This window comes from Apostichopus japonicus, chromosome 17 (assembly GCF_037975245.1).
Source record: "Apostichopus japonicus isolate 1M-3 chromosome 17, ASM3797524v1, whole genome shotgun sequence".
NCBI lineage: Eukaryota > Metazoa > Echinodermata > Holothuroidea > Aspidochirotida > Stichopodidae > Apostichopus > Apostichopus japonicus.
The window spans coordinates 29,156,306-29,168,996 of NC_092577.1; the positions used below are offsets into that span (position 1 = coordinate 29,156,306).

Consider the following 12,691-nt stretch of genomic DNA (forward strand, 5'->3'; position numbering starts at 1 on the left):
TATATTCACTATTTTCAGGGAACACACATCTCCAAGCTTCCCCTCGAGCTTCTCCTTCTGGTGTTCCGATGGGTGGTGTCATCACACATTGACCTCCGGTCCCTGGAACAACTGTCAATGGTCTGTCGTGGTTTCTACATTTGTACCAGGGATGAAGAGATTTGGAGACTTGTATGTCAAAGGTGAGTGTAAGGAAGTACTCTGGAAATAACAATCAACTATTATAAAAGGCATGTTCTTTGGTTGTGAAATAAATGTCATAAATAAGTGTGTAAAAGTAAGTTGGCCTGACGTTTCGACCCTAGCAGGATCTTCTTCAAAGGCTAAAAAAAATATTTCATTTTTTTCTTTTTTCTTTTTTTTCTTTTTTTCTTTTTTTCTCTTTTTTATTAGCCTTTGAAGAAGATAAGCAGTTTGCTAACAGTTTTATTTTATTTTGTCATAAATTAAGCACAGAAAATTATGTTCAAATAACAGCAAGAATTTAGAACCTGTATACTATGTTTTTGTCTATCCTTTGTCCATATTACTTGAAGGTTGATAGATCAAGGGCTTTTTTCAGGGCCTGAAAATCCTGTGTAAGACAGGTAAAATTTTTAAGTCTTCTTTACCTGGCCTGGAAAGTCATGAATAGGGTTAGGGTTTGAAATATAAAAAATAGGGTTAGGCTTTAAGATATAAAAAACGTCAAATGTGTAATTTTGGGCTTTTGAAAATGCCAGAGTAGCAACTCTGGCCGTCTTTCTCAACCTTAGACGTAACAATTCGTACTTTAAGTGCATTATGCTCTCAACAAACCTCATTGGAAAGCCCACAATGCATTGCCAAAGCTTGCCCAGTTTAAGTAACATGGATCAGGAATTTTTTTTCAGCTTACCCCATGGACATGACACGACGCTGTATCAACTTTTTCCTGTTTTGTTTCTTTTTCTGTATCAAGTTTCCTGTTTTTCTTTTTCTGCATCAAGTTTTCTTTGTTTCTTTTTCTGTTAACCTCGAGTAGGATTTGGGGCAGCACTGTTTTCTTAGCCAAGGACTGCATTACGTGGCGCCAGATGTTTCTGCAGCGCCCCCATTTGCGGTTCGACGGGGTCTACATTTGCCGCATGACCTACGTACGCCAAGGAGAACAGTCCTACATCGATCAGACCTACAAACCGTGGTATCTTGTGGAGTACTATCGTTTCATTCGTGTCTTTCCCGATGGTGGGTGTGATTTATCATATATTTACCTTTGGTTTTTACGAAAGAAAAAGTGAAGACAAAATTGGTTAGTCTGCAGTATGTGCCTGAAGGGATGGACCTATGGGTTGAAGACCTGTGTTTGTGTTTTTTCATAAAATTGCTGGTCATTTTCGACATCGTAGGTCAAAACCACACCCACATGGCACTTTGTGAACAAATATATGAATTTTTCACATGATTGGTGCTATTTTGCACTTTCATCAACATTCATCAACATTCGTCAACATTTATCAACAGGAGAGTGAATGATGTCATCATAACAAATTTAGCTGAAAATGTCTTTGTTCTTATTTATACAATATTTGAAAAATTTATCTATAGAGATAACAACAAAAGAGTGGCATTCGATCGGTTGAAATACTCAATACCGAGAACTTTTGACAGCTAAAGAAACATTCCAAAGGTCTCAAGGATAAATTAACAAAATGATTTTAGTAGACTCAGCAAAGCTATTGAAGAGTATTGCCCAGATGATATTAGAGACATGCTACTTCACGTCATCCTCCTGGAGTAATAGGTTCCATTGTTTGAACTGTAGCTTCCGGGAGAATGTAATACCAATGGTTTATTCTAAGTTACGGCCACATATGACGTAATGTGCGATTCAATGTATTTTTACATTTGGATTAATACTTTATATTATTTGAGAGAACGCACATCAATCTTAAACTTCTTATCATTCATTTCTTCTTAAGTGATCAACAATAGGTGACATGGCCCTGTGAGTTGATTCAGAAGCCTATAAATTAATGACACATAAATTACTGACTCTGTATGACATATATACATATATATATATAAATGAAAATCGTAATGAGTTAGAAAATCAAGAACAGTGAAAAAACTTCCAGCCTCCATATATATATATATATATATATATATATATATATATATTCATTAATCTTTTTGTGATATCCTCTATCTGACTGTCAAGGTGCCATCATCATGATGACTAGCCCAGAGTCACCAAAGGAAGTCGTGCCCAGACTGAAAACGAAGTCCGTATCTGGCGAAGGCTTCGTTAAAGGACATTACCGCTGCATAGGAAACACGGTAAGTGTCATGATCACGCAACTCGTGGCTATCTGTCGCAAGGTCTAGCCGCCATTTCAGGCTCTCCACCTCCTTCGATAGATGTCTGTTTAGTTTGACAACAAGACCTCAGCTTGTGTTTGAGTGACTGAAGTGAGTTTGTTTATTTCACAACAGGACCGAGGCTTCTTTGAGGTATGATATTAGTTCATTAGCTAATTCAAAGCTCAGTTCTTGTCATGAATTTAGGTAATGACATTAAAAGAACTTTGAGTGAATGTAATACTTTGAAGGAACATAATAATGTGTCTCTACATGGGGTCCAAGATCGTTCGAAAGCAAGAACTTTACCCAATCTGACCGCTCTGAGATTTATTATACTGAAGAGAGCCGTCCATTCTTGTTTTTATACAGCCTCATCTGGTAATGTCACTCAAAATGAGACACATTAAGGTGAGATTAAGACAATTCTGTCTTCTACAAGCTTTTTTTCTCAGCCTTTTTCGTTTTTGAGTGTTGCTAATTCTTAAGATGTTTCGTTGTGATTTATCATATTTTGTAGCTCTCAGCAGTTCTACAACAAGAGAGAAAGGAAACGGAAAGTGGGTACCAGCGGTACAAGAGAAGATCAGACAGAAACAATAACAGCTCCATCTTGAAAGAGCAGATTTTCAGAGTGGTGAGTGCCTGTATCTTAACCCGTTACCTTCAAAGGGTGAATTGAATATCGCTGTTATGGAATCTTGTACATATGAAACCACATTTAACTTTGTGTAGAGACAGAGCAACAGATTATAAGCAATGCCCAACCCCCCAGCCTGGGGTGTATCCTGGAAATGCCCGAATTTGAAATTCTTTGATTCCTGCGACGAAGAAAAGGTGTAATGACACATCAGGCTTCTAGAGTAGATCAAATGAAGAGGAAATCTCCCTTTCAATTTGATTTGCCTTCTCGGTGAAATATTTTTTAAATAATGATGCTTGAAACACCTAAGGCATACTGGCTTGCTTAACTGCAGTGGTTTTTCAAGTTTCCCTTATTTGGTGTCGGCTGCCTTGAGTACGGAACTTCCTGGTCCACGTATAAAAGCAGTGAAATGTAGCCCAAGTAAATGTAACTTGTGGCAACTTTGCTAAGTTAACATGGAAAAAGGCTAGTTTTACAAAGGAAATATATGCAATTGGTCCAATTTGTGCAAGGTAAGTAAACCATGGAAAGTTTTATAGTTGGGTATGATTCATCCAAAGGAATGAAATTGGGCAGCTCGTTTGAAACTGATCAGTTGGTCTAACTTTTGCCATAAACATTTTAAAAAGGAATCATGGAATTAAACTATGTCATTGGTGGAGGATGACAGACAAACTCAAAAATTAAGATAGAGAGGGGAAAGGAAGAGTGAGGGGTGAATGATGAGTGACCACATAGAAGGTAACAGACAAACTCAGAAATTAAGACAGAGAAAGGGGGGGATGGGGGGAGGGGAGGAAGAATGAGGGATGAATGGTAAGTGACCACATGGAAGGGAACAGACAAACTCAGAAATTAAGATAGAGAGAGGGGGGAGGGGGAGGGGGAGGAAGAATAAGGGATGAATGGTGAGTGACCACATGGAAGGGAACAGACAAACTCAAAAATTAAGAGAGAGAGGGGGGAGGGTGGGGGAAGAATGAGGGATGAATGGTGAGTGACCACAGCGAATGGAACAGACAAACTCAAAAATTAAGAGAGAGAGGGGGGGAGGGGGGAAAGGATGAGTGGGGGATGAATGGTGAGTGACCACAGAGAAGGGAACAGACAAACTCAAAAATTAAGAGAGAGAGATGGGGGATGGGGAGGGGAAAGGAAGAGTGAGGGATGATTGGTGAGTGACCACATGGAAGGGAACAGGCAAACTCAGAAATTAAGATAGAGAGAGGGGGGGAGGGGGGAAAAGAAAGAGTGAGGGATGAATGGTGAGTGACCACAGAGAATGGAACAGACAAACTCAAAAATTAAGAGAGAGAGAGGGGGAAGGAAGAGTTATGATGAATGGTGAGTGACCCCAAAGAAGGGAACAGACAACTCAGAAATTAAGACGGAGAGGGGGAGGGGGAGGAAGAGTGAGGGATGAATGGTGAGTGACCCCATAGAAGATAACAGACAACTCAGAAATTAAGAGAGAGAGGGGGGGAGGGGGGGATGAGGGTTGAATGCTGAATGACCACATAAAAGGGATCAGACAAGTTCACTAGGTAATAACAACAGGATAATAACAGTAATGAATGACTGATGAAAACTTGCTACACATGAAAGTGTGACAGACAGGCTCACTACTGACACAATTACGCAAGGCAAGCAATGGAGATGAAATCAAAGGATGCCCCAGGAAGGACCGTTCTATGTTGATTGTGAAATGGAGAATCTTCCCTGTTTTCCCTGTGTAGTTTGTAGTGAGTTCCTTTCATAGCCATTGCTCATTCTAAATTATTTTCTCAGCTTAGTAAGTAACATATTTCCAATTATATGGAGAACCTTCCTTGTATCCCCCCTGTTTTACCCTGTGTAGTTTGTAACAAGTGAGTCCCTTGGCCATTCCTCCCCCTTATTTTCACAGCTGTGTAACATATTTTCAGTGATTGATTCATAGGGAGTTAACTCTCATACCCCTAAGTCATTATCGGTTATCGAGTTTCTAGCAGTAATATGACACTTTTTCTGTCGTTCATCAGGAATTTGAAGTATCTGGCTCAAGCAGGCACAACAACACCAAACTGGAGTGGAAACATTACTCATGCGAAACGAGATATGCGTAAGTTGACTGCTAATAGACCTTCCATTCTTTCTCACTTAGACAGTTGGTAATATTCTTCTCAAGATACGAGACACAGTGTTGTTCAGCCATGAGCTTTCCCGCGAATTCGCGGAATACCCGTGATTTCTTTTCTACCCCGGGGACAAAAACTTTTATCCCAACACAATGTAGCATACGCAAACTGGAGCCTATACCGCAATTTTTGAAAATTTCAGTGATATTTTGTTCACCCCAGGCTCATCCCTGGTTGTTAACATCAACATATTAAAAGCAGACTGTATACATCTGATCCAGTTGGTACCCTGAATAATTCAAGGAGTCTCTAGTTTAGGATGTATCTTCATTGCGTTATAAACACAGCAATCGTGTACTCTTGACGTCATGAGGGTAGTTTTAACTGTCTATGAATTTTATAATGAATCTTGACTGTTTATACAGCCGCGTATTTTTTTTTAAATTATTTTTACAAGGTGGTGGGTTTAATAATGTGTACATCTGCAACTATGAATAATATTACATAAGACTCGTGATAAATGGAACATGGGCCTTTGAGGTGACTAGCGTTGATGGTGACTAAAGAATTTGGGACTCTCTATTTGTCTTGATATATTATATTATATTTCTCTCTACAGTTTTGTTGTCTAATTAGTCAATTAAACTATTATGGAGTTGACTTCTCACAAGATGAAAGTATAAAGAGAAGCAAGGATGTGCAAGTGTCTTTGGGAAAAGATAACCTTTTCAGAGAGAAGGTGTTTATGAAAATTATTAAGGTTGATATTTTTATATATATATTTTTTTCCATCTTCAAGGTCTTCTAACATGGCAACTGTCTCAGACTTTGACCATTCGACTTTCAATCCACTTCTGTTCTCTCGGGTCAAGAGCTACACCAGGACAGCCGTATCTCCACTATGAATAATCAACACAAGATAGCTTTATATCTACTCTCTGCATATTCATGACCATATAGCTTTACATTCACTATGAATATTCAAGATCAGATAGCTATATCTTACTCCACTCTGCATATTCATGACCATGTAGCTTTTCATTCACTATGAATATTAATGACCATATAGCTTTATATTCACTATGAATATTCACGATCAGATAGCCGCAGCTATGAATATTCAAAGTTGTTTTCATCTTGATCATTTTTTCCTTTTTTATGTTTTTATGTTTCAGGTTTTTTTGTTTGGTTCATTCCACATACATAACTTTGCTAAGAAGTAAACGCATTTTGTACGCACTTTATCATCAACTTTTGCGGGTTTATTAACAAACATATGTTGCATTTAAATTAAGGTATTTCCTGAATATCTTTTCTTTTTTTTCATTTTTTATTTGTTCAAACCCCTGTTTCAATGCTTGAATTTAAATATCTAGTAAGTAAACCACTGTGACTATTACATACTTTAGAACCAACTTCTGTGACTGTAACATAACTGTACCAATTGCTGACCTTCTATTGTCCATTCCGTTTACAATTGGATTGAATCAACTGTTTTGGAAGGATAATTTTGAAGGTAATATTGTGTTTTAAAGACATAGAATGTAATCAATGCACCCTGGTGAAATTGGCATTCGATTCCTTCATTTTGAGATACATTCAATTTGACAAAAGTGAACTTTAAAATACCAAAGACAGATGATGTCATAGATGGATTCTCCACAACATATATTTTGTTTTCAACAAAATTGGAGTTTCGTTTTGTCTTTAGAAAGTGGACTCATCCAAATTTGAATACACTGATATTCCTTATTATTGTGTAAGTTATTCCAGCTCTGCCATAAAAAGTAGGAATTATTCCCCAAAACAATAGTGTAAAAAAAAAACACACACATCTTTGTCAATCTGCATTTATGATATTATACCTGCTTGCTCTAACTTTCCTTGTGGTGCAAAATGTTACAACTTCAAACAAGTAATTCTGGAAAATGGCCTTTTAAGAATTGTAATGAAAGTTGGGGTTCCTGTTCAAAGGGCAGAGATTATTAAATTTACCTCTCAATTATTCAATTTTTTTTTTTTTTTTTGCATAATGCTATAATGTTGAACACTATTCTTCACATCAAAGATTGCCTTTCACTGTAAAATATACATGGTTCTCAAACAATTTCCCCAACATAACCAAAAATTAGTAGGACAGTTTATTCCAAGGTTGACCCCAACTTAACAGGCCATTGACCAATAGAAAAATTCAAATATATTGTGCGGGCAAAATTGGAAAGTCACCCAAAAACTGATGTCCGTAGATCGGTAACATGTGATTGGTTTATGAGGGTGCATTCGTCTGACATTGATTAATTATTGGCACACATCCAAGTGATGGATGCTAGGTTTACAAAGCCAACATTTCAATTTTAATGTTGGCATGAAACATGTTTTCATCCACTGTGTTTCTGCTGAGATGCAGTCAGTAGTATCACTATAGTGGAAACAGACACTGTGTTACATGACTCAGTGATTTTATCAGTGTTGGTATGGTTTTCACAGTATTTCTTCTTACATAAAGTGAGTAAAAATATAAAAGCTGATGTCTCTTATAAACAAGTAATAACGTCTTAGTCTAACTAAGTCTGTATTAAGTGACATTACTAACAGCAGATATCTCTTTTAAATGGAACCATGCAGTCAGTGATACCAAAAATATCAGATGTGCTAATATGGTCAGAAAGATAATATCTTACAACACAACATGATCAGCATCTCATTGACTGTCTTTGAAAATCGAAAGCGTGGCATCGATAATGTTATGACTATCATTTTGTGTTTTACAAGTTGTCATGGTGACATACCAAGTAATATTCGCTGCATTTTTGGTTCTTTTCTTATTTGTTTAATTCCTTTCTCAAAATAACAATTTGTAAAGTGGGATGTAACCTAATACAGTAATCACCAGTTTTATTTGTATTGTAAATAACTAAATAGGTTGCCTATAACATGATGATCTTCTAATTACCTCATAGATGGTCTAATAGTGTACAAGCAAACCTGGTGGAGGTTAATGTGCAGAATCTTAAAAGTAATTGGTAACAGGTGACTATAATTTGTCAGATATTATCTGTAATGGGTTACGATATGATATATATATATATTAAATGGACTGTCATATTATCAACAAGGGAAAGTGTGGAAAACAATGAACAAGTCAAGCAATTGTGTTGTAGTGTTTTCTATAACGATTCTGGTGTTACGATATTTCAGCTTTAAATTATGTGAACTCTCAGGAATGCATGCCACTAAGGCTCCATTGATGGATTGCCACTCAGCACATTGCCGCATAGTCAATGTCTCTGAAATTCTAAATCTCTACCAAAGCAGTTTTTTAACTTATATATGCAACAAGACACCTATGGATGATATTCAGAACCATCAGTCCTTAACCAATTTGTAATAATAAAAATAATAATAAAATAGTACTTATATAGCGCGTTCATCAGCAACGTTGCTCGAAGCGCTTTACAGGAATTGAAACAATTAATATATACATAATGCATTTGTTAACATGTTTTTCAACTTTAACATTGCAAATGAGGTACTGAGCTATTGGTCTGTGTATTAGATTAAGGAGTCCAGCCACTCTAATTGAGTGTTCTTCTAAATTATATCCCACAATCTCACTCAAACATTAGTTTAAATTTAAACATGTACCATCTTCTTCAGACACAATGGATTGGGATAGGGGAGGGCCATGTTGGTGCCAGGAATGATTCACACAGGGGACATTGGACAGATAGGAGAGGGCCATGATGGTGCCAGGAATATATTACTCGGGACATTTACACAGATAAGAGTGGCGTGGTGATGCAAAGGAGAAAGAAGAAAAGTTATACAGATAGGATAAGGATAGGGAAGGCCATATGTTGGTCCAGGAATGAGTCAAACAGGGGACATTAGACATAGGAGCAGGATAAGAGCGGGACATGCTGATGCTAGGAATATTAAAGTTATACAGAGGATATTTAGACGAGATGGATAGGAGAGGGCCATGTTGGTGCCAGGAATATGTTACATGGGACATTTTGACAGGAGTAGGATAGGAGAGGGGCATGGTGATGCTAGGAATAGGTTACACAGGACATTTCGACAGGAGTTGGATAGGTAAGGGGCATGGTGGTGCCCAGGAATAAGTTAAATTCCCCGACTGAAGTAGTGTCCTGAATCTTTTTGGGAGGGGCAGACGTGAATGAAGTATTTTTTGAAGGATGTGGTGCTGCCGTGGGGTCATCGAGGCTAAGTCCCATGTATTACTTATTCAAGCAAGATATTTCCAGTACTTGTAAGTCAATCAACTTCTTCCTTCGCAAAATGGCACACATTCGGAAATATCTAACTGAAAAGTCCTGCAAGACCGTCATTCATGCTATAATGTCTGCCAAACTGGATTATGCCAACTCGCTTCTTTATGGTTTACCAGATAATCAGCTTCGATTGTTCCAGCGAACACAAAATGCAGCAGCCAGAATCATCACACGCTCAAAGAAGTTCGACCACATCACTCCTATTCTTCGGCAACTGCACTTGTTATCTGTTTCCTACAGGATAAACTTCAAGATCATCCTGCTCACATATAAATCCCTGCATGAATTAGCACCAGAATACATGAGTAGCATGATCAGTCGAAAGACCACCACCCGCTCTCTCCGATCCTCAAATCAGCTACTGCTCCATGTTCCTAAGTGGAAGCTCAAGTCATTTGGTCAACTGTTCTAATGCCGCTCCTACTCTTTGGAACTCACTTCCACTGCACATCAAGTCGGCACCCAACGTTAACAGACTCAAAACTTATCTATTTTTGACTGCCTTCCCTGAGCACTAGCGCCACTGAGCATTGGTTTTCATATTGGCGCTATGCATTTTTTATTATAATTATTATTATTGGGGGTCCTCCCTCCAAATTAAAAGTCCAATGGTGACTATATTTTAGGTTTCATACGTAGCACAAAACAGAAGGTTGAGCTTATCAATGGTGATAATGGAATCCCCTCCAGCTGAAACGCTGGTCACGGTTACTTATAGACAAATCATCACCCTAACGTCAGGCACGTAGCCAACCTCCACGGTGTGAGGGGGAAGCCAAACTTTTACGCTTACATTGATTTGACTTTTCATGACACCATAATCACAGTCGCGTATCCAGGATTTTCTAACCCGGGGGGCGCGAATTACTATCTAAGCGGAGCGCCACCATCGGTTGGCGCGCAGCGTACAAGAAAATTTCTGGTTTTGATACCACCCAGATCACCGGAAATGGTACTTCTCGGCCTTGAAATGACCAACCAGATGTACACTTTTGCCTGAGAACGAAGTATTTCCCAATAGTTTTTTTTTTCCATCCATAACCTTTTTGAATATTGTCACCAGTCACAAATCATGTTCGACCTTATCGCATGACCTGTGGATCATTGCTTCTGTAGGTGATTCTACGTCGCGGCCCACAATATCCGTCAGCCCCACTTTTCAAGGTTTCAAGCCCATTATTTGTTCAGAATTTGAAAATTCACATTCTCACTTCAAAAAATACCCATAATGTCGCACAAAATTTCATCTATGGACAACCAATATAGAAAAACCTCCATCAACCCCTAACAGACCGGTCAAAATTGCATAGCTCCCAACTCTTGAGAAGGCAAAAGCTGGTCCATGCCACGAATCGCCGTCCTGGGGGAGGGGTATACGGGGAGGGGGTGTCCTCCTCCCCTTTTGAATTTTTTTGGAATCCTGGTGATGCCTACATGTAAAATGGTGGCACTTAGAAAGGCTTTTGACACCCAAAATTTTCTGAGAACTATGCATTTTTTTGTGTGTAACATCAATTAATTGAATAGTAGGTGATAATTCATTCTTTCCCGTGGCATGAAAATGTTCGCTGCTCGCCCCAATGAAAAGAAATAGAGGCTAACTTGAGGTTCAAATGATGCTGTAAAGGAGGTTTTATACTCTATTATGCTAAATGCTTAAGAAATGATGGTTGCTAAGTCAAACTTTAATGCAATTTTTTTTGATGTATACTTGACAATTACAATGTGGGTTTTTCGGAAGCTTTCGCGGGTCAGCGGGTTTGGGTGTTAGAATGCGGGTCCAACCCGCGAATTGCGGGTCAGTTGGGAGCTCTGAAATTGCACGAGTAGAGGGAAGTGTGATGAAGAATGATGGTCAGAAATTTTCGAAAATTCATACTCAGCTAATTTATTGGTGTACAAATATTAAAACCTCTTATAACGGCTATTATAAAACTCCGAAACCGGACACTACACACGTAGGCGTAAGAGGCGAGAGGTGCAGTCCCTAATTCTCCATGACTAATGTAAAATATAGTTTTGACATAATTGGACCTCCATGCTTTTTCTCCATCTGCATAAGACATTTCGTTGTTTACATTATCATCCCGACGGACCGTACGGTACACGATGGCATGTAATGTAGGCTAACAACCGCTGCTTGCTTATATGATATTGACATCAACTTGTTGAACGCGCGCGGAGCGCGCGAAAATTTTTGGTTATTTTTTCGGGCAAGTCGGACAGTTTTGAGGCTGTTCATCCTGGAACGCCATTTTCATGCTCACTGATATGATGTGATATCTGCTGTTTGCTTTACAAATTCGAACACCGGGCGCCTAGCGAGGAATTTGCCAAGGGAGAGGTGATGCCTGTAGGCAAAGTATCTAAGTGTTGCGTCACCATAAGTTGGCGCGAAGCGTACAAGAAAAGTTTGGCCGAAAATCCCTCCCAGGTCGCTGGAAATGGCACTACCCAGGACCATTTGTTGGCGCGAAGCGTAAAAGCAAATTTTGCCGGAAATGCCTCCCAGATCGCTGGAAATGACACTTCCCATACCTTGTAAGTTGCATCTGAGCACTCTCAATTTTGAAATTACTAGCAATATCATAAAAAAAAATATGCTGAAGGGGGGGGCGGTCGCCCCTTCCCGAAATGCGTAATGTTCCCCGACGACACGGTCGAGTTCGAGACCAGCCACATGGTTTCATAACACAATTCTACAATTGTTTAAGGCATATAAACACACACACGCGTTATGGTAGACCATATATAGTATATTGACCACGAGTGAGTGAGGGAAAATGGAAACGTCAAAAATTGAGTTGTCGGTGTAAGGGCTAGGGTGAGGCACACGCCCCTTCCGAAATCCTTGATCCGTCACTAGCTACCCTGTGTATATAATAGGGATCAGCGCTGTAATAATGTCACTGTTCCTCTTTCTCTTCCCGGTGTCTTGGCGTTTTTCTTATCTCCCTCCTTTTCTCCCTTTTCTCTCTTTCTTCTTTTTCTTTTCCCTTCCTTCCTCTCCTCCTTCTCCTCTTTTTTCCCCCTCTTTTTTCTTTTTTCTTCTCTTTTTTTCTCTCCTCTTTTTCTTACCCGGGGGGCGCGCGCCCCCAACGCCCCCCCCCCTGGATACGCACCTGAATCATATTGGCTCTATCCTCTGCTACCAATTGGAATTTAGGGAGGGGAAGGGGAGCAGATGTTAGATGACATCTGTTTTGGGGAAAATGTGTTAAAGGGGAGGACAAGAATTTTGTTACGGTAAGGGGAGTAGATGCAATATGGCACTATCATTTCCTCGTCCATTTTACTTAACGACTGTGTGCACG

General features: G+C 39.1%; 1 protein-coding gene across 2 annotated transcripts in view; it reads left to right on the forward strand.

The window, feature by feature from the left end:
• The window catches only part of LOC139985093 (F-box only protein 9-like), a 256,710-nt gene extending 248,478 nt beyond the window's left edge, over positions 1-8,232 (forward strand). For both annotated transcript variants that reach the window (XM_071999290.1, XM_071999289.1), the window contains exons 7-12: positions 19-182; positions 1,004-1,206; positions 2,180-2,298; positions 2,840-2,956; positions 4,987-5,066; positions 5,882-8,232. In XM_071999290.1, the coding sequence (XP_071855391.1) occupies positions 19-182; positions 1,004-1,206; positions 2,180-2,298; positions 2,840-2,956; positions 4,987-5,066; positions 5,882-5,987 (789 nt within the window). In that variant the 3' untranslated portion in view covers positions 5,988-8,232. The remainder of the gene's footprint in view (positions 1-18; positions 183-1,003; positions 1,207-2,179; positions 2,299-2,839; positions 2,957-4,986; positions 5,067-5,881) is intronic.
• The last annotated feature ends 4,459 nt before the right edge of the window (positions 8,233-12,691 follow it).